The 18,917-nt window shown below is 46.3% G+C and overlaps 1 protein-coding gene across 7 annotated transcripts in view; it reads right to left on the minus strand.

Annotated features, from left to right (window-relative positions):
* The window catches only part of NAV2 (neuron navigator 2), a 390,162-nt gene that overhangs the window by 231,145 nt on the left and 140,100 nt on the right, over positions 1-18,917 (minus strand). For all 7 annotated transcript variants that reach the window (XM_046685992.1, XM_046685993.1, XM_046685991.1 and 4 more), the window contains exon 4: positions 1,208-1,280. In XM_046685992.1, the coding sequence (XP_046541948.1) occupies positions 1,208-1,280 (73 nt within the window). The remainder of the gene's footprint in view (positions 1-1,207; positions 1,281-18,917) is intronic.

Raw genomic sequence — 18,917 nt, forward strand, 5'->3', positions numbered from 1 at the left:
CTGCCCACCTGACGGTGCATTAGAGCCCTCTGGAAGCAGTGTGCCTGAATTAGGCTGCCCACCTGACGGTGCATTAGAGCCCTCTGGAAGCGGTGTGCCTGTGCCTGAACTGGGATACTTTGCACTCGGGAAATCTCAACAGCCCCATTCAGAGACATGACACCCCCATGAGGCACCAACAGTGGCGACACACCCCCAATACCTGAAGAGATTACAGTTCAGAAAGACCAAGTTCTCCCCACAGAGCAGAGTGAAGGCAGGCCCCAGGCCCAAAGGGATCACATCTGCAAACTCACCTGCTCCGCTGGGCCACTTCCTTCCACCCTGCTCCCTGCCTCCCAACCCGGACCACCGGAGTCCATGCTAACAGGCATCTTTTCAAAAAGCAGCCTTGTGAGGGAAAGGTGGTGTCATCTGAAGCCCAAACTGCTTTACCTGTTCTGGGAAAACCAGAGGCAGGTGCAGCCTAATGAGTTTGGGAGAACGCCGGGGCCCATGGCAGCTTTTGAGCTGGCAGCTGCTTGTATTTACAAACAAGGGAGCGCGCGGACGTTTCCAGGGCGAGACTTTGCCCGAGGAGGCTGAGAATTCGCACCAGCCTTACTCCAGACCAATACCTAACCGAACAGTGAACCACCAGGAAACACTGATGTGCTAATTAGCCACCAAATTGGAGTTAATTAAAAAGTAATCAGGATGTCAAAATGGAGCATCTCATTAATAAATAACGTGGGTTTTTTTTTTTTTTGAGCTGGGAAAAGTGCTGCTTCTTCTAATAAAAGGAAGAGATAAGGATTGGGCATTTTTCCCTGGGAACTGTACAGTTTAAATATGTTCTGTGGTTAAGTGTTCTCCCTCCCAGAGATAAGGCCCAGCTTGATAATTAACTGAACTGCTCGTCAGGTGAATCAAACCGGCATTGTTTGATCAAGCCCTTCAGAGAAGCAGCCCTGTCTCCACTCCTTTCTCGCTGTCTCGCAGACACGACCGGCATGGTTGAATCTGCAATCTTGGAGTGATTCTGTAAGTTGTCAAAAAGTTGACATCCTCAAGCCTAGACAAGCATCGCGCTGCCTCAAAACCAGAAGGAAAACAAAACCAGCAGAGCCACCAGCACCCCTCGGCTTCGCTGTATCGTCATCAATAAGCAACAGGTGGGCATTTCCGCCGATGGAAAGGCTGCCTCCCAACAGGCACTCGGACTCACCTTCTGCAGACAGCCCTTGGATGTTTATGCCCTTAGCTGCCAGGAAATTCAAGCAGGCATCTATGTTTTCAATCTAGGGGAAAAAAAAAACACAACAATATACACTCAATAAATGTTCAGCCTCCTCCAGAGTCATTTGTTATTAGGAACAAAGGGCTATGTCAGAGAGAGGGTTCATGAGCATTCGCTAAGGTTCTTAATGAGGAAAAACTGGAGGAAATAAACATCGGATGGACGAATAGATGGATGATGCACGTCAGGACTTGCCTTTGTCTATACTTGCACAGGAAAAGGTTATCTAATATCCCAACCACACAGCGCGAAAAGATGCAGCCTTGGATGGCTCATGGCTGCCAAAAATAACCAGGGGGGAACTGGACTTCATATGCTGATCACCGTCATCAGTGCAATCCTGAAAACTTGAGCAGTTGCTAGAAAAATGGGGGTGGGGGACGAGGTTAGTAGACCCGCCCATCTACTAGCAGCTAGGAGAAATTTCCAGCCACCAAGGAGGCAGGTAGTTAAACGGAGAGACAGTGAATGGGAGTTTCAGCTGGAATCTGGGTAGTGTTTGCTCAAAAATTCTCAGGATGGCAGGCATTGCAGATGCCCAGGGAGGGCTGTGACCTCACGGATGCCCTCTGTCCTTTCTGTTTTCTGTGGCAAGAAAGGACTCACCACCAGAGTCCAGGAGACTCCCAGGTTTGCAGGGCTGATAACATGGCCAAGGGCCAACCAATGTCCAGCTCTCACAGAAGAACAATTAGGTCATTCCCGAAGGTCTCATTTGACTTCTGATGTCAGGGCTAATTATTCTTTGGGCTACAGGAAAATGTTCTGGCTTGATTATGTCAATGGTGACTCTAAATAAAAGAAACTCCTTTTGACCTGGCACAGGGATCTTTGACTTTCACACAATTTGCATTTCACGATAGAGATCCCCTCACCTGCACAACCACCTTCTTTCTGACTTCCCAGGCTCGGTTGACATTCTTTCGAACTCAAACCAGTGCTTAACCTATGGGGTTGATTCCGAACCAATGAAAGACCATCTTTCACAGTGTCCACGGGACCATCCTCCCTCCCCTTCCCCAAGCAAGCTCCTGATGGCTCCTTCATAGCCAAAGAGAGTGAAGCATCTACAATTTAAGAGCTCTAATTTGAGCAGTCTGGCTCGAAGTCTTGAAGTTCATGTCCACCCTCCCCAGCCATCCTGCATTTCATCTCTACTCTCAGTCTTTGCATCTTCCAAAGGCTTTAAATTAAGTTTGGGGATGCCGGAACAAAACTGCACTCATTTTATTTTATTATTTCATTTATTTTTTTAAAAGATTTTTCCTTTTTTCTCCCCAAAGCCCCCCAGTACATAGTTGTGCATTTTTTAGTTGTGGGTCCTTCCAGCCATGGCATGTGGGACGCCACCTCAGCAAGGCCCGATGAGCCATGCCATGTCCACACCCAGGACTCGAACCGGCAAAACCCTGGGCCAGCAAAGTGGAGCATGAATCCAACCACTCAGCCACAGGGCCGGCCCCAAACTGCACCCATTTTAGAAGAATCCACTCAACCCTGAGCTTAAGGTTACTTCATCCTTGCATTTTTTAGCTTAGGTTCCCGTCTCTTTCTCAGCCTCCAGCCCACCTTCAAGGGTTCTCATCTGGGAGGCATTTTTTCATCTCTAGGAAAAAGAGCAGAATGCAATTTCCTGCAAACCAAATAAATGCTGATGCTATGGGTTATGCCTGCCACCATCGCAGAAAATGATTCCCTATAAAGAAGGAGGAAAAATGAGATTGGTAACTCTCTTTTCTTCTTTCCAGTCCCAGGATGACTGACAGTGATAACCAGGTGCAACCATCTTGGCGGGGGGAGGGGGAAGGAGGAAGAGAATGGCTGGGAGGGCCTCGTGGAAGGTGTGTTGGAGCAACCTGCTTCTATATGTAAGCGCAATAAAAGTTATATCTTGAAATGCTATTTCACCCTATCACAAAACCTGCTTTTGAGAAAATAACTATGCGTCCCTCTTTCTATTGTACATAGTGTAATATACCAAAACCACTCAGAAGGATCTGTTGCCCCAACAAAGAGGCACCAGTATTCAAATTATAATAAAATTATAAAATTCCTCTTCTACCCCTTGTCTCTTTCTATAATCCTACCCTACTTCTTTAATATAATATTGTGCACATGGCTGATAAGCGAGGCTTTGGCAATTAAGTCCCCAGAGGAGATGAGAAAAAAACTGACCACCCCTGAATCTGTTAACACAAAATAAAAAATAGCACACTTGATATTTATCCTGGCAAGTGTCACGTGGGTGGGCTGACATAGGTAGGGTAAGTTTTTTCAACAGTAGTGCAATGGTATGACATGGAATAAAAAGACACCCACCAACATATTCAAGAAAAGCACCGCTCTACACAATATTGTAATGCTACAGAAATTTCCTCCTAAGGAGCATACAGTACATTTACTTGTCACATTCATGGAGCATTCAATGCACAGAGCATCATTTAAAGAACATAGTAATTTCTTCTTGCAAGGCTAGCCTTGGTACATTTCAATTCAGCCATCTACTGGGCTTTCTTTTAACGTTAAATTCTATTAAAGGAATGAATAATTATATATAGGTTACTGAGAATAGTTCTTCCTCCTGTTGATTTTTTAAAGCCCTAGCATTCTTTCAACTGATTTCTTAATTTAGATCAGTAGTTCTCCACTGGGCAAGAGAGGGCAGGAGAGAAGGGGCAAGGATTTTGCCATCCAGGGGACATCTGGCAATCTCTGGCAACATTTTAGTTGTCACACCCCGGGGGTGAGGGCACTGCTACTGGTTTCTAGGGGGTAGAGGCCAAGGATGCTGCTAAACATCCTACAACACACAGAACAGTCCCCACAACAGAGAATTATCCAAGACGTCAACAGTGCCAAGGTTGACAAACCTGAGTTCCATGATTCCTTTAATCATTTATTGAATGAACCTAACTGTGTGGATGTCTGCTCTGTGCCAGGCACTGTACTCACTTCTTTTGACAGTGTCAGTCCCAAGACCTCCCTGTCCAGGAGCCCACATCTACATAATCCTCCTTTTCAGGGGCCACAGAGCCATTCCACACACAGTCCCTGATTCCCACCCATTTCAGGGAGAATCGCGGCACAGAAACGAGAGGAGCATTAGGATCTCCCTTCATTAGATGGAGACAGGAGGCCTAAGGGCACTAAGAATGCTTTCTCCTCAAGAGGAGACGAAACAGGGAGCAACATCTGGATGACACTCCCAGAAAATGTTGAAACGAAGAACATAGCTTATCATTTAAGACGACTCAGGAGCCCATCGAGCCCCTTGAATTTTCTCCCTTTACTACAAATTCTCCGCTCACAGAAGGAGTTCAAAAAACATTCCTCAAGTTTCAAATCCACTCTTTAATAATGTTCCATTAAGGCTAAAAATCACTCCTGACAAGGCGGCAGAGACCCACGCTCTTTTCATCTGCACCCCAGGAAGAGAGCAGGGCTGGGAAGCAGAACGGGGTCAGACGTGGATTCCAACCTCCCGGCTTCTCTTGGAAAGAGATCAGAAGGGGAGAATGGTGCTTTGATCCAGGCTCCCTTGTGATTAAAATTCACCTTAAGGTTTTCTTCCAAATACTACACAGGTAAACAATCCATCCTCACACACTGTCGAAACTGCAAACTCCCACCGCATCCCACAAGGGGAACAGCTGGTGGCAGGACGCCAGCATGCCTTACAGCACAAGGGTGTCCCCATGCCCCTTGTGCCTCTTTAACGAGGCTCGTGGCTCATGTGTGATCCAGAATCGTAGTGCAAGATGAGGATCCAGTTAAAGTTGGGAGGCAGAGCGTTGGAAAAGACTCTTAACTAGCAAAGTATGTAAATACGACCGAAGTTATTCATTAACACGTAACAGCCAATATAAACTACTTTCCAAAATTAGCCGAAAAAGTCTCACATTCCAGTGTTGCTGATGGGGTGGGGGTGCCACTAGGGGAGAAGGCTGATGTAGTTGTTGCCATAGAAACAGGTCCAAGAGCTCTGGGATCAAGTTCCTGGAGTTTGCAAGTCTTAGCTGTGATGGAGGTGAGAAGCCCAGAAGAGGCACCACAAGGAGGCTTGGAGATCCTGGGAGCAGGAAAAGTGCTGGATGAAGGAGGGGGCGGAGGAAGGGGACAGACTGAGACTGATATGCACTTCCCCAGGCTTCATTTGTTTGGGGCCGTATGTGGCCTCCACCCTGTGCGGTCCCCACATGCCCAACAAAGGTGCAATAAAGCCTTTCTCCCAGTCTCCGCAGAGATCTCCACCCCAAAGCTGAACAGTTTCTCAACTGAACTTCAGACTTGCAGGGCAACTTCCATGGACTAGTTATGTATGTTGTATGTAGCCTTTGTCTCCCACACCCAGAAGCGTATCTGCACCCTGGACAGCCCGAGAGCGAGGGAAATCAAAACAAATGCCAAACAACCGGAAAGGGAAGGGAGGGCTAGGAGGCAAAAGGAGAACTTCACATTTCAATCATGATTGAGGCTGGACTGGGTGTCATGATAACGTAAGATATGCGAAGCTCGGAAGCACTGCTCTGCGTCTCCTCCGTAGCTTAGAGACTGATCAAATACCATCTGTTGTGGCAGTTGTCATGGCATCATTTTTCTCTGACTACCAGTGTAGCTGAGTGCAAAGCGCACGAAAATGACTAACGCAAACGAAGCCCATCTCTATGGGTGCTCCCGCAGCCCAGGGGAAGATGGGGCTCCGGGCACACTGGGTAAATGGTGTGCTAGCTTTTAGGAGTTAAGAATTCCTCTCCAGGCCCCTTGGAGATCTCCATCCTGGGAGAGGAAACCAGGAGGGAAGGTAAACAACTGCTGCATTAAAGTCAGGTATGGTCACAGCCATTTGCTTAAAATCATGAAATGCCTAAGGCCTCGGCAATGGGAGACAGAACCGCAGACAAGACTGAGGAAGAACTGGCAAGTTCTGGTAATTTTAAAAGCGCAGTGTAGCTCCTTCGTGAGTCTCATCCATCAGCTCAAGCAACTTCTTTCTGGAAGGGTGTGACCCTAACACCTGATATTGCTACTTGCCAACAAAAATAATCATCATTCATCCATTCATTTATCCATCCCTTCACCCATATTTACTGAGCACCTATTGGGTGTCAGGCAATGAACGTACTGGTACTGGATACACAGCCGTGAGTAATCTCTGATGTCGTAGAATCTACAGGCTACTGTAAGGGAAAATAATGCATAAATAAGTACATGATGACGTCTGTCACATACTAGAAGACCTGATCTAGGCTGAGGGGGCGGGCATCAGGTTTAAGGAAGAGACAGCACTTAGGTCCACAGAGACAGGCCTTTTGGTCTGTTCCGTCCACTATCCAGTGACGTAGCCCCCAAGCACCCAGAAGAGCATGGAGCCCACTGTACGTACACAGGAATGTTTGCTGACTGAGGGATGGAGGGGGAATTTGAGCCGAGACCTAAGGAGTTAGCTGGGCACCAAGTGCGGGGAGGAAAACACACCAAGCCTAGCGAACCTAAGGCTTGAAAGCGTCCGTGCAGGATGCAGCATACCACATTCTGGGAACCAAAAGAAAGTCGAAAGGCCTGGAGGCCAGCGAGCAAAGAAGAAGAGCAACGAGCAGGAGCAAAGGCTGGGCCACACGGGGCCACGTTCAGGAGCTGATGTGGGGGCAGGGGGCGGAGGGAAGGCAGGGGTCCTTCAGGTTCTCAGGGATGCCTTGTCAGGGCGCCCGTTGCCATGGCAACAGCAGCCAGGCCAAGAGGTTCCAAGGTGAAAGCTCGAGGACGCACTATTTTGTGTCAGAGACGGCTCCACAGTGTCCTCCAGGTGGGGTTCCAATGACTTCCGGGCTCCACACAGACACAGGAAGGGAGGGGCAGGGAATGTCAGCATCTGTGGTCACATGTACTAGGAATGTCTGCTTCACATCTAATAGGCCTCTATGCTCTTCTGACACTCCTTCCTCCGCCCCTTTCCAAAAATAAAAATAGAGGAGGAAAAAAAAAAAAAGACATCCAACCATGAAACCAAACCAAAACACAAAATGAACTTTGGAGAAACACTCTCCTAAAACGCCTGTCTCGTCAGTGTTGTCTGTCTCTTTCCTCTGCATTTCTAGGGGCCACAACCTGATGTGTGCTTTGCCCAGCTTCATTTTTTGTCCACCTATGGCAGTGTTGGGGCCCCACATCTTCATATGATCACATGGCTCGTGGGCCACAGTGTGGTCCTGGAGATGTACAACACCACAGGACAGGGCTGGCGGGGCCAGGACGCTACCCAGTCACGTGTCACTTAATAACGTTCTGATATGTTCTGAGAAATGATCATTGAGCAATTTCGTCGTTGCGCGAACGTCAGAGGGTACTTACACAAACCTAGATGGTACAGCCTACCACACACCTAGGCCACGTGGTACTAATCTAAAGGGACCACCATCATATATGGGGGTCTGTCATCAACCAAAACACCCCCATGTGGTGCGTGACTGCAAGTTTTAATTTTAGAAGGGGACCCCCAAAATGAAGGAAATTTATGGTGGCCCTTCAAATTCTCCTACATGGGGAAATATTTGGGAGCATCTTCCCTTGTAAGCCCCATGGGGTGCTGCTTACTTGGCTGATGCTTAAAGCCATCTTTGTCCAGTAGCACAAGGGGCTCCATACCCTGTGTTCCAGCTTCGGCCCTTCAAGTGTCTTCCAGCCAGTCAGCCTTGGCTCTCTTGGTGGCTTTGAAACAGAAAGCTTAAGAATGTGGGGCTCAGGGGCTGGATGAGACTTGAGTGTCTCTGCCAGTCTGTTTCTCTTGCTGCTTTAATGCCTTGCCCAGCTCCCTCCTTGAATTTGGCACTGTTAGCCACCTTATCTTCGATAGTATTTATAACTTCAGCTTTCCAAGATGTTCTCAAGAATTCTCTTTAAAAAAGTTTAGAGCAGGCTCTCGGCTGTTACAGCAAATGGGTAAGTCCATATGGAAACAAAAAAACTAGAGGAGAAAAAAAATTGAAAGAAGAATCTCAAATTCCTCTAGTAACTATCTTTTTCTACCCTGCTTCCAAATGCCTAGAATATTTCATTTTCCTATTATTTTCTGACTTCTGAATCTTTCTTTTGAAACAAGAGAGGAACCTGGGAGTTGTAGCGAAAAGTTCTAGAAGTCAGTCCTTCCTCTGGAGTCTCCCATCATCAACCCTTACAGCTGAGCTCCGCAGAGCATCCGTGTTAGAGATGGCAGGCACTACGAGGGGAAACTGCCGGGATCTGCATTGTCAGAGAGGCCCAACGGACGCCTCTGTGCGTTCACTCAGTGTGGAGACATTCCGAAGGTCATTTCTCCTGCTACAACTTTAGGTAACGCTCCCTAACCTCCTGGCAGCCCCAAAAGGGACTGCTCCAAGTGGAGGCCTCCAAGCGAGGAGCTGGACACAAATGGTAAACAGTAATGAATAGGGCCATGGGGTGGTATTTAGAAGACACAACGCAGGCTTTGGGGGTCAGACAAATCTAGGTTCAAATCCTGATTCTGCCATTTACTCAATTATGATCTTCAGCAACTTGCCTCAGTGGCTGGATCTGTAAAATGGGCCTATATTTTAACACCCCCTACACAGGGTGGTGGCTGTCACTACATGAGAGGACATATGTGTGGTGATTAGTAAGTGCCCGATACCTGGCAGTTTTTGTTACTGTGTGGTCATTTTGGACATTAACATCCCTGGCAACAGTTCTCAGGCCACGCCATGCCCAAGCTGGCTCTGGGGTTGCCCCCGGCAAAGCAGAGAATGAGATGAGGTCATCTGAGCCACCTCCCCTTTCCTGCTCTGGCTTTCCTCTCACACCCAGCTCTCCAGACTCAGGCCTTTTCCCTCACCTGAGGTCGTGTCTGCCTTTCAGTAGCCTGTCTCCTGAAAAGATGCTGATTAACTCATCCACACCAAGGCAGAAGGGACAGCTACAGGCTTCCCACGTTCCCTCTCCCAGTAGCACTTGTTTCCAACACAATTGCCATGTAACAGTATCTGTTGCAAGAATACGGACTTTGGACTCGACACTAGATTCTGGTTCCCTTGCAGATGACCCAAAGACCCTAGGAAAATGATTAACTGCTGCGAGCTGCAAGCTCATCATCTGTAACATAGATAGGAATGCTGACAACTCTCCCATAGTGTTAATGAGGAGTAGACGGGCTGACATGTCGAGGGTCTGGAACTTTACATAGTCAGAGGTGTAAAAAGGCTCTTTCTTCATTCAATTCCAAAATGGCAGAATATTAGCCATCACTAGCATCTTCTGGAAGTGAAAGATCCTTTTGGAGTTGTGACACTCTGAGACTTGCTAAATTATAGGACGGTAGTACAGCCTTTCTACGAATGGGTTCCTTGCAGCTGGAATTCATTTTGACCCTATCAGAATTAGGGCTTTCTGTCCAAAAAGCTTTCTAGTCAAAGTTTCCTCTACTAAGTTACACGGGAAACCCTAAGATCTTAAATAGTTTCATTAAGAAGAACAATTTTCTTTTTTTTGCAGAAAACTTTAGCTTTACCTACAGAGAAGGATATAAACTCAGATGCCAACTTTAACATGAAAACCCTGACTTCTGGACCCCAAACACATGGCTGCCTCTTGAGCCAAAGAGAGGAGTGGCACTGTGGACTTTTGCTGGAGAATTTCACCCAGGAACTAACTAGAACTTGGTAGCCTCATTCATTCCTTTGAAAAATAATGACTGAGTATTTACTCCCTTGCAGGCCCTGCTCTAGGAGAAGGGCAAGGGGAAACAGTGGTGTCAAGACGGTGTGGTCCTTCCCTCACGGAGCAGACAGCCTCCTGGGCAAGAGCAGACTTTAAGCAATATCACCCCCTAAACAAAGATAACAACTGTGAGAAGGGCGAACTTACACCCAGCAACTCACCTACTCAAAAGCCTGCACTGACTGACTACGCTCTTCTCACAAGGTCTGGGTTCGCTTGGTAACTTTGCCATATTTACAAGCTTAAATGCACAAGCCACCACAAAGTCCTCAAGGGGCAGACTATAAATGCAAAATAGAACAGCAGATCCTCGAGACACCCCAAGAGTACAGGGGCCGGCCCGGTGGCGCAGCGGTTGTTTGCACATTCTGCTTCTCAGCGGCCCAGGGTTTGCTGGTTCAGATCCCGGGTGCAGACATGGCACCGCTTGGCAAGCCATGCTGTGGTAGGCGTCCCACATATAAACTAGAGGAAGAACGGGCATGGATGTTAGCTTAGGGCCAGTCTCCCTCAGTAAAAAGAGGAGGATTGGCAGTAGTTAGCTCAGAGCTAATGTTCCTCAAAAAAAAAAAAAAAAAAAAAAGAGCACAGCTTTAAATCCTCAGCTTTAGAAATACCACTAGAACATATCCGTTCACCAAAAAACAATACATATAAAGGAACAGATGAATGGGACAATCTGTAGATGAAGGCTGACGACTGGACTCGCTCACCGGCTTGGTGACCAGCTCCCTCACACCAGCCTGTGTAATTCAGTTTTGTGGCTCAGCCCATTTGCTGATGTCTGTAGCTTGTGGTTCTTCAGGGTTGCTCATGAGTAGTCAATTCATGGATTTCAACCCTGCAGTTCCAAAGATAGCAGGTCTGTAAGGGCAAGATGAGTCCTGGCAGCATCAGTTACCAGGGAAGAAAAGCCAGCAGGTAAGTCTGAATGCTTTTAATAGTCAATTCAGAATCCTGCATGACTGCTCTCTCATAGGGGTGACGGCTGCAATGACGGCGACTGCTCTGTCACCTCTGCCTGTAAATCTCACCCTGTAGTGTTCATTTCTGCAGGAGGCGTAATTCAAAAATTGCCCTCTCTCTCCACTCCAATTCCAGATGCTGCTAGCAATTAGAGGGTAATTATTTTATGCCAGGCATAACCCCAGGGCCTTCCACATACATTACTTCAATCTTTTTATTTCAAAAGCTGTTTGTAGGTATGGCTAAAGAGCTGAGCATGAATTCTAGACCACTGGTGATCATTAAAACATAATTTAGGAGATTCTGAAAGTAGTACACAAAATACTTTACACCAAGAAACTAGATTTGGCCCATAGCTTCAAATTCTAAAATCTGTGATCAAAGCAATAACCTATATGCCAACCAATCAGAAACTATACAAGATTCAAAATAATTAAGAATATTATTAATAATTAAAATAATTCTCAATTCTGCTTACATTACCGCCATGGCCAGAATGTCAGAGGCATGGTCCACATCCCCTGGAAGAGGAAAAACAAACCAGACAAGGAAGGTCTCTATTACAGGATATCCTTGAGCTCTCCAAGGCTACAAGATATCCAATACACTTGTGAAGAAACAGTGACAATTTTTAACTTGTCATATAATGCTAATCTCTGTTGCTATTTCCATCCTTGCCAAGTGTTCCACTGAACCAGATAAAACTGTAATTTTCGTAGGTAAAAAAATAGTTAACTATTGGCCATTTCATATGGTTCTACCTACAGGTCAAGGTAATAGGAAGACACCCTCCCCCTAAGGGCTAAAATTAAACTCCTGGATGATCATAAAAATAGAGCACTTTATAGCCACTTACAAACAAAGCATCAGTAAATTCTGAAACTCAGAATAAAATCTCAGCAAGTCTCTCTCAAAGGAGCCTCACAAGATGGGTGATGCAATAGAGAGGAAGAGAGCAAGTCAAAAGAAACACCCCACCCGCAGGCTAACCCCGAAAGGCCCTTCGCTTTAGTTAGGGTCTCCTCTGCAGCATCCCCTTAGAGAAGCAGAGGGGAGCCCGGGGAAGGCTTTCATTCCAAGTTGATTCATCTCAAGACCTCCCTTTCATGAAAGGTAACGAGTTATCCGTCACAACAGTGAAGGAGACCCAGGCTGCACGCCCTTCTCCTGTTGCCTTCCTGTCCCTTCAGGGGAAAGTGTGAGAAAGATGAGATTTTGGTGGAGTTCTGCCACCCCATCCAAGTCTACATGGCTGCTACCGTGTTCACACCAATGTGGGAACCCCTCTCGCCCATCACATTACTCCACAGGAAAAGCCAACCTGTCAAAGTGCTGTGATCTGCATTGTGATCGAGGTCATTACTAAGAGGGCGTTTTAAAGGGGGAAAGGAAAATTAAGGATGTCACAGGACCAGAGGTGGAATCTAGGGAACTGTGGATTTCTCAGGGCTTCTTGGCTATCTTTGGCTAAGGTACTTAATTTCCCTGAGCCTCAGTTTTCCTTTCAGTAAAATGGGGATAATTAGCCCTTTCTTGAAAGCATTATAGAGGCCTCACAAGAAACTAATATTTGCAATCTTAGAAAACACAAAGCACTAGGCTAAATTCTTCTCCATACATTATTAGTTCCGTTAATTTTCACCACTAGATATGGTAGATATTAGCACCTTCCAAATGGGGAAATGGAGGCACAGATTGTTTTAAGTGCCTTCCTAAAATCGCAGTTATGAAATGGCAGAGTTGAAACTTGAACACTTAGTGGAAAGTGTTTTAAAGCTATGAAGCCCTCGACAAACAGGGAACAGGAACAACGAAACAGCCAGGGCTTTGCCACTGCTCCTGACCTCTCTGTTGGTCACTTTCCCTCTCGAGGACTTTGGCCATGTGACAAGACCAGTAAACAGTCCATCCAAACCAAATCTCGCCTTTACATCACAAGGACAAAGGACACTTCACAGAGGGAGGAGTGACTTCTCCCACATCCTTTTGGACACGTTTTGTGGAAAATATTTATGTTCTTTTATGGTGTTTTAAGTCTTCAGGAGCAGAAATTATTTAAGACAATATCAACATTTACAGGCATTATTTGAAGTCAAAATACTCCTAAAAGAGGGATCTTTCAAAACACCATCTGCCAGTGCTTAAGATTCCTGAGAGAGGTCATGATATTGTCTGGGGGTCAAAAACCTGAGGCAGGTAACAAATGAGTAACAGAGGCTGGGAATAATATACTAGGGAATGGTGAGGAGTGTGGCAAATGCAGCCTGCACCTACCTCAAGGGGCAGCTGCTACCCAGTTTTAGCCAATTTTTGCCTGGAGAGGGCCAACCCAGTATGGCCAGGTTTTCAGATCTTTTTTTTTAAAAAAAAGCTGGAGGATCAATTTTTATGAGTTGATTTTCACCTAACTATTGGTATCTACTCGGTTTTGGGGTTGGTTTTAAAAGGGACCTGAACTCAGCTTGTGGCCACCATTCTCTACCGTTTGACTAAGCGAGCACGCTGGCATTCTACTGACCAGTTCCCAGCATGCAGATGCCATAGGCTAACCATGCCTGAAAGTGCAAACAAAAATTCCCTGCTAAGTTGTTACATGGAAAAATAAAACACACACACACACACACACACACATACAGAAAACAGCCCTTTTGATGCATGGCTGAAACATGAGAACCCCATGAAGACATATGCAGAGAGGTGGGTCCAAGCTCGAGGCACAGATGGCTTTTATACAAACCACAGTCTACATGGTTATAAATCACCATCCAATTTCTCTTTCGGCTCAAGATGTATAGCTATTCTCCCTTCGCCTATCCTCACATTTGCTAAGTTCTTTAACTTCACTGAGCACCATGTCACCACTCACAATGCCTCAGTCCGAGGCAGGTGTGATGGGAATTTCTTCAGGAAGTATTCTCTGAGCATCTCCCAGGGCACATGGGCAGATGCAACACCGCCCGCCAAGAAGCGACCGCCTGGTGGGACACAGGCAGTTAAGTACGACGTACTAAAGGATTATCACTTCAATTTTTCAATGGAGGAAATGAAGGGCCATAGAGATGGAGTGGGCTGAGCGGGGTAGAGAAGGCGCTGGCCAATTCCACAACCACGGCCACGCGCACAGCTCAGATCCACTCAGTGTAGAATTCACCATAGTTCTCAGACAAACAGAAGCTTCCTAACCTTTCCCAAAACGCAAACTGATTGGCTCATTCAAAATATTTAGCGAAATTTAAACAAACCCTTTAGAGATATTGTTAATTTAAAAAATTTTCAACAACTTTGCAAACTAATACATGTTTAAATGCATGTTTGCCCAGGCATATCCCCAAACTGATTTTTCTACTTGGCTCTAAGAGGACGTTGGCAAAGTGCGGTCACCAGACCAACAGCAACAGCATCACCCGAGAGCTTGTTAAAAATGCAAATTCTCCAGCTCCTCCCCAGACTTAGTGAATCAGAGACCCTGGGGGTGGGCCCAGAAATTTGTTTGAACAAGCTCTCCAGGCGATTCTCACGCACACTGCTGTAGCAGGCTGTGCCAAACCAAACACGGCTTCCCTTATTAATGAAAATAATCTGTTATTTTGGTGTCTTTTCCATACACCTTTATAACTAAGTTAAAATATAAAATTGCAAGAGATTGGATTTTAGAGAATTTCTTGGCTTGGGATGACTCAAGTTTCTTTACAGCTTTTAAAAGTACAGTGTATATGACACATTACAATTTGATGTGTCACATTCCCCCCCAACCCCCCGGAAGTTCCTGGATGGTGGACCACTAATTGTTTAGCTCATTCATCTAAGACACATCAGCTGAGCATTTCCAATGTGCCTAGCACCATGCCAGGTGCTGGCAAGATGGCGATTTTTATTGAACTAAAAGAGATGATAAACAGGTTATACCGGGAGCTTTGATGTTATTAAATAGCCTATAAAATATGATAAATATCTTAAAATGTGTTTAAATGTCACTAATTACAAGACAAACACACTTTAGTTGGGGGACACAGCACCTACTCGGGAGTTTATATTCACATCAAAGAGGTCAGGAAGACCCGGTACTCACCTCTAATTAGTGGATGAAATGGCATCTGCCACTCCCAGGACAGCTCAGCATCTGAGGGGGCCCACAGTAGGGGCACAGGCTGGAAACTGAACATGGGCCTCTCTCCCCCCCACCCTTCCCTACAATCACCTGCTTCCGACTTACAGATGTAGAAATTCCATTTTGAAGTGACTTAACCACGGAGGCAACTTCTAGAACACTCGGAAACCAAGGGGCTCATGGCAGCAAAATGAGCCCCTGTTAGAAACCCAGATAGCTGACTGTCTAATTCAGTGAGAGTTATTTTGTTTGAATCCCAGAGCGTATTAGTTTCCTTTTGCTGCTGTAACAAATTACCAAAAATTTAGTGGCTTCCAACAACATAAATTTATTCTCTCCCAGTTCCAGAGTAAAGTCAGTCTGGGTGGGCTAAAGGGAAGGAGTCGGCAGGCTACATCCATTCCAGAGTCTCCAGGGGAGAATCTGCCGCCTTGTCTTTCTAGCTTCTAGAGGCCACCTGCATTCCTTGGCTCACAGCCCCTTCTTCCATCAGAAGCCAGGGGAATAGCATCTTCCAGTCTCATTCTTGGTCTCTTCTCTGACCTGCTTCCATGGCCACACCTCCTCTCTCACCTTCCTGCCTCCCTCTCAGAAGGAGCCTTGTGATCACACAGGACCCACGTGGATAATCCAGGATAATCTTTCTATCTCAAAATGCAAATGTTAATCACAGTTGCAAAGTCTCTCTTGTCATGTAAGATAACATATTCACAGGCTCCTAGGAATGGTACGTGGACATCGTTGGGGGCCCATTGTTCAGCCTATCACACTGGGTGCCTACATCATGAGTGTGAAAAAAACCTTTGACTGCACAAGTCAGTAGTTAGGATATATGTGACCTGTGAGCTGGGAAGGAACAGCCATCTAATGTGCTGTCTTCGTGAGCCAGGATGATGCGAGGTGCTTTGCCATCCCTCATTCATCCCCTGCAACAGCCGGAGGAGGCAGCTTCCGTTAACATCCCCTTTTTACAGATGAGGGAGAAGACCCCGATGCAGTGACTTGCCAAGCACACATGCCCAGTGTGAGAGCCCCAGGGCTGCCCGATTCTGGAGTCCATGCTGCTGCTTCTCCATCCCAAATCTCCTTCCCAGGATGGAGTGTCTCCCCACGAGGCTCTGCCCTTACCTACTTGAGGGGCTGGCATTACAAGTGTAATTTGTGTACCTCCATGTCACAGCCAGTCTTTTTTCCTTCTTCAGTCCGTTTCTTTACATGTAGACACAGCTTAAGAGTTAAGAAAATGGATGCTAGAGCCAGGCTTCCAGGGTTCCAACCCCAGCTTGTCACTTATTAGCTGTGTGACCTCAGGCAAGTTACTAAACCTCTCTCTGTCTTAGCTTCCTTAGCTGTGAAATGGGAATAATAAAGGTAACTGCTCTCACAGGGTTTCATGGAGATAAAATCAGTTAATGCAGATAAAATGTTTGAAACATTGCCCAGCTATAAGTATACATGATAAGTGTTTGCTATTATTATTATATAAAGACACTGACAGAATCAGGGACAAAAGCCACAACCCTAGGCTCAACAGAATGCAGGGAAGGGGGATGCGAGGTTCTCTGCCATGACTCACATTCGGCCCCCGGCAGAGTGCGGCAAATGGGACCTGGGTCTAATTTCTCCAGACCCTCAAATGGAACGAACAGAATACGCTGCTCATTCCACAGGGTTGTTATGAAAATGAGTTAAAATATGCAGAGCGCTTAGAACAGTGCCTTATCATCATTCTTATTAACTATGTTAATAATATCTGGTAGTTATAAGGATGCCTAAAAATGCTTACCTAAAGCAACACGAAAGAACTCAATAAACTAAAAATTAACTGCCGTGTCCTATTTGAGTCCTCTGGATAAAGCAAGGAAAAAAGTAATGGAGAAGGAAAGATTCTTCTAGAATAGTGATTTAGTGATCTAGAATATACATTTCTTAAATCCAATAAGGAACTTCCAAGTTAACACCCAGTGCTCAAATCACTGCTCAGCTGTAGATAATATGAGAATAACGGTACAATCCTCTAGCCACATGGACAAGGCCAGGCCAGCTCCCTCCTTGGTCTTTCCATTCATCTGTCCACCCATCTACCATTTATTAAACAACTACTATATGCCAGTTATTGAAGTGATGGGTGCTTAGGATATGCAGGTGAAAGACATGACATCTGCTTCAAGAAAACAGTTCAACAGACAACCACAGGAAAGTATGTTAGTAGAAATGCAGGGACAGGACACCTGGGCACAAAAGACAACAGGCACTGAATTATCTCAACTACTTGAGGTAACAATTGACCTGGAGATTAAAGGCCACACTACCCAGATGGGATAATCATCAGGTCTTCCCTGTTGACTGGACAGCATGCATTGAAGCACACAGACATGAGCACACATGCCCTCCCAAGTCCCCATATGTCTGGGGTATAAAGTATGAGTGGTCAAGTGGCAGGAGATGACGACAACCAGATTGTGAAAGCCCTTCTACTGTATGCTCAAGGGTATGGAGAGGCGAACAGGGAGCCAATGATGGTTTTAAACAGAGGCACAACCAAAGAGGTAGAGATAGATGTGGAGGTTGCCGCCATCTTTGAAAAAGATTCCTGGCCAAAACCTAAGCAGTGACACTGGATGCTTTCTGCCCATCTTGGCCCCGGACTCTTTCCACTTTAAATTCTAGGTGGCCCATGGACTTCTCTTCATTCCTTCTTGGTTCTGTAACATGTGTGTCCTTAAGGCTGTGTAAAAATAGGCCCAGGGGCCCAGGAAAGAGGCAACTCAGCTGCCCAAGGAACTCAGACACTCCCCAGGCATGTGGCCGGCTTTCTGGCAGCTGTTGGGAGGGCTCAAGGTCACGAGGCCTGGAAACCTGATCTTGTTGCAAATGGCCTTCCCTGGCCCAGGAAGCTCTGTGGAGAAGGCCATCAGGGGTACCTGGCGCCAGGCCTCTTTGCAGCCATCCCGTGAGGCTGCCTTTCACTGCTCCTTTTTTAGCTCTTGAGTTCCCATGAACAGGTCAACTCAGGCCCATTCCAGAAATACTCAATCTCCTCCCTTCTCACGAACTCCCAGCTGATTCTGCTGCATCTACAAATGAAAACTATGGAGAACAGGATCACTGAGGTGGAGACTATTTTTGTCACACCCCTTCTCTGTCCCGGAAGTGAACACTGTCACAGGCTCTTAACCTAGACAGACTTGGGTTCGAACATCACTTCTGCCTGCCAGATGAGTAATCTGGGGCAAAAAATGACCTTTTCAAGCTTCAGTCTTAGTGTGCAAAATGGAAACAATAATTGCACCGACTTCATAGGGCTGTTTTGAGGAGGAACCATAATAATTAGGGAAAGCTCTTCACACATGCACCGTGAGTGCTCTGTGAAGGTAAATTCTCTCTCTGAAACCTCACAATAGGCCCGTGATGTGCTGTCATTCTCCATTTTCCAGGAGGGAAGTGGAAGCGCTGAGAGGCCACGTGGATTATCCAGGGCCGCACTAACCAACTCCCCACTCAAAGGAGGGGCTGGCCATTCTTGAAACATGTCTGTTTCTTTAAAAACACCTAGTTATCTTGAAAAATCAACATCATATGAAAAGCTAACATCTACTGAGTGGCCCTCTGTGCCCAGCAGTGTGCTGGCACTTCATACAGACTCACTCATGTAAGCCGTAAAACCACCTGTGAGGCAGGTACTATTGCCATCCCTGTTATAGAAGCTGGTCCCCCAAGAGACTAAGAACAGCCCTGGGTTACCAGCAGTCAGCCTTCAGAGCCAGCTCTTAGCCATGATGCTTTGCAACCTCCAGAGGTCACAGGTGAAAAGGAAGACCTAGTCTGATGATCTCT

This window comes from Equus quagga, chromosome 14 (genome assembly GCF_021613505.1).
Source record: "Equus quagga isolate Etosha38 chromosome 14, UCLA_HA_Equagga_1.0, whole genome shotgun sequence".
In the NCBI taxonomy this organism is placed as follows: Eukaryota; Metazoa; Chordata; class Mammalia; order Perissodactyla; family Equidae; genus Equus; species Equus quagga.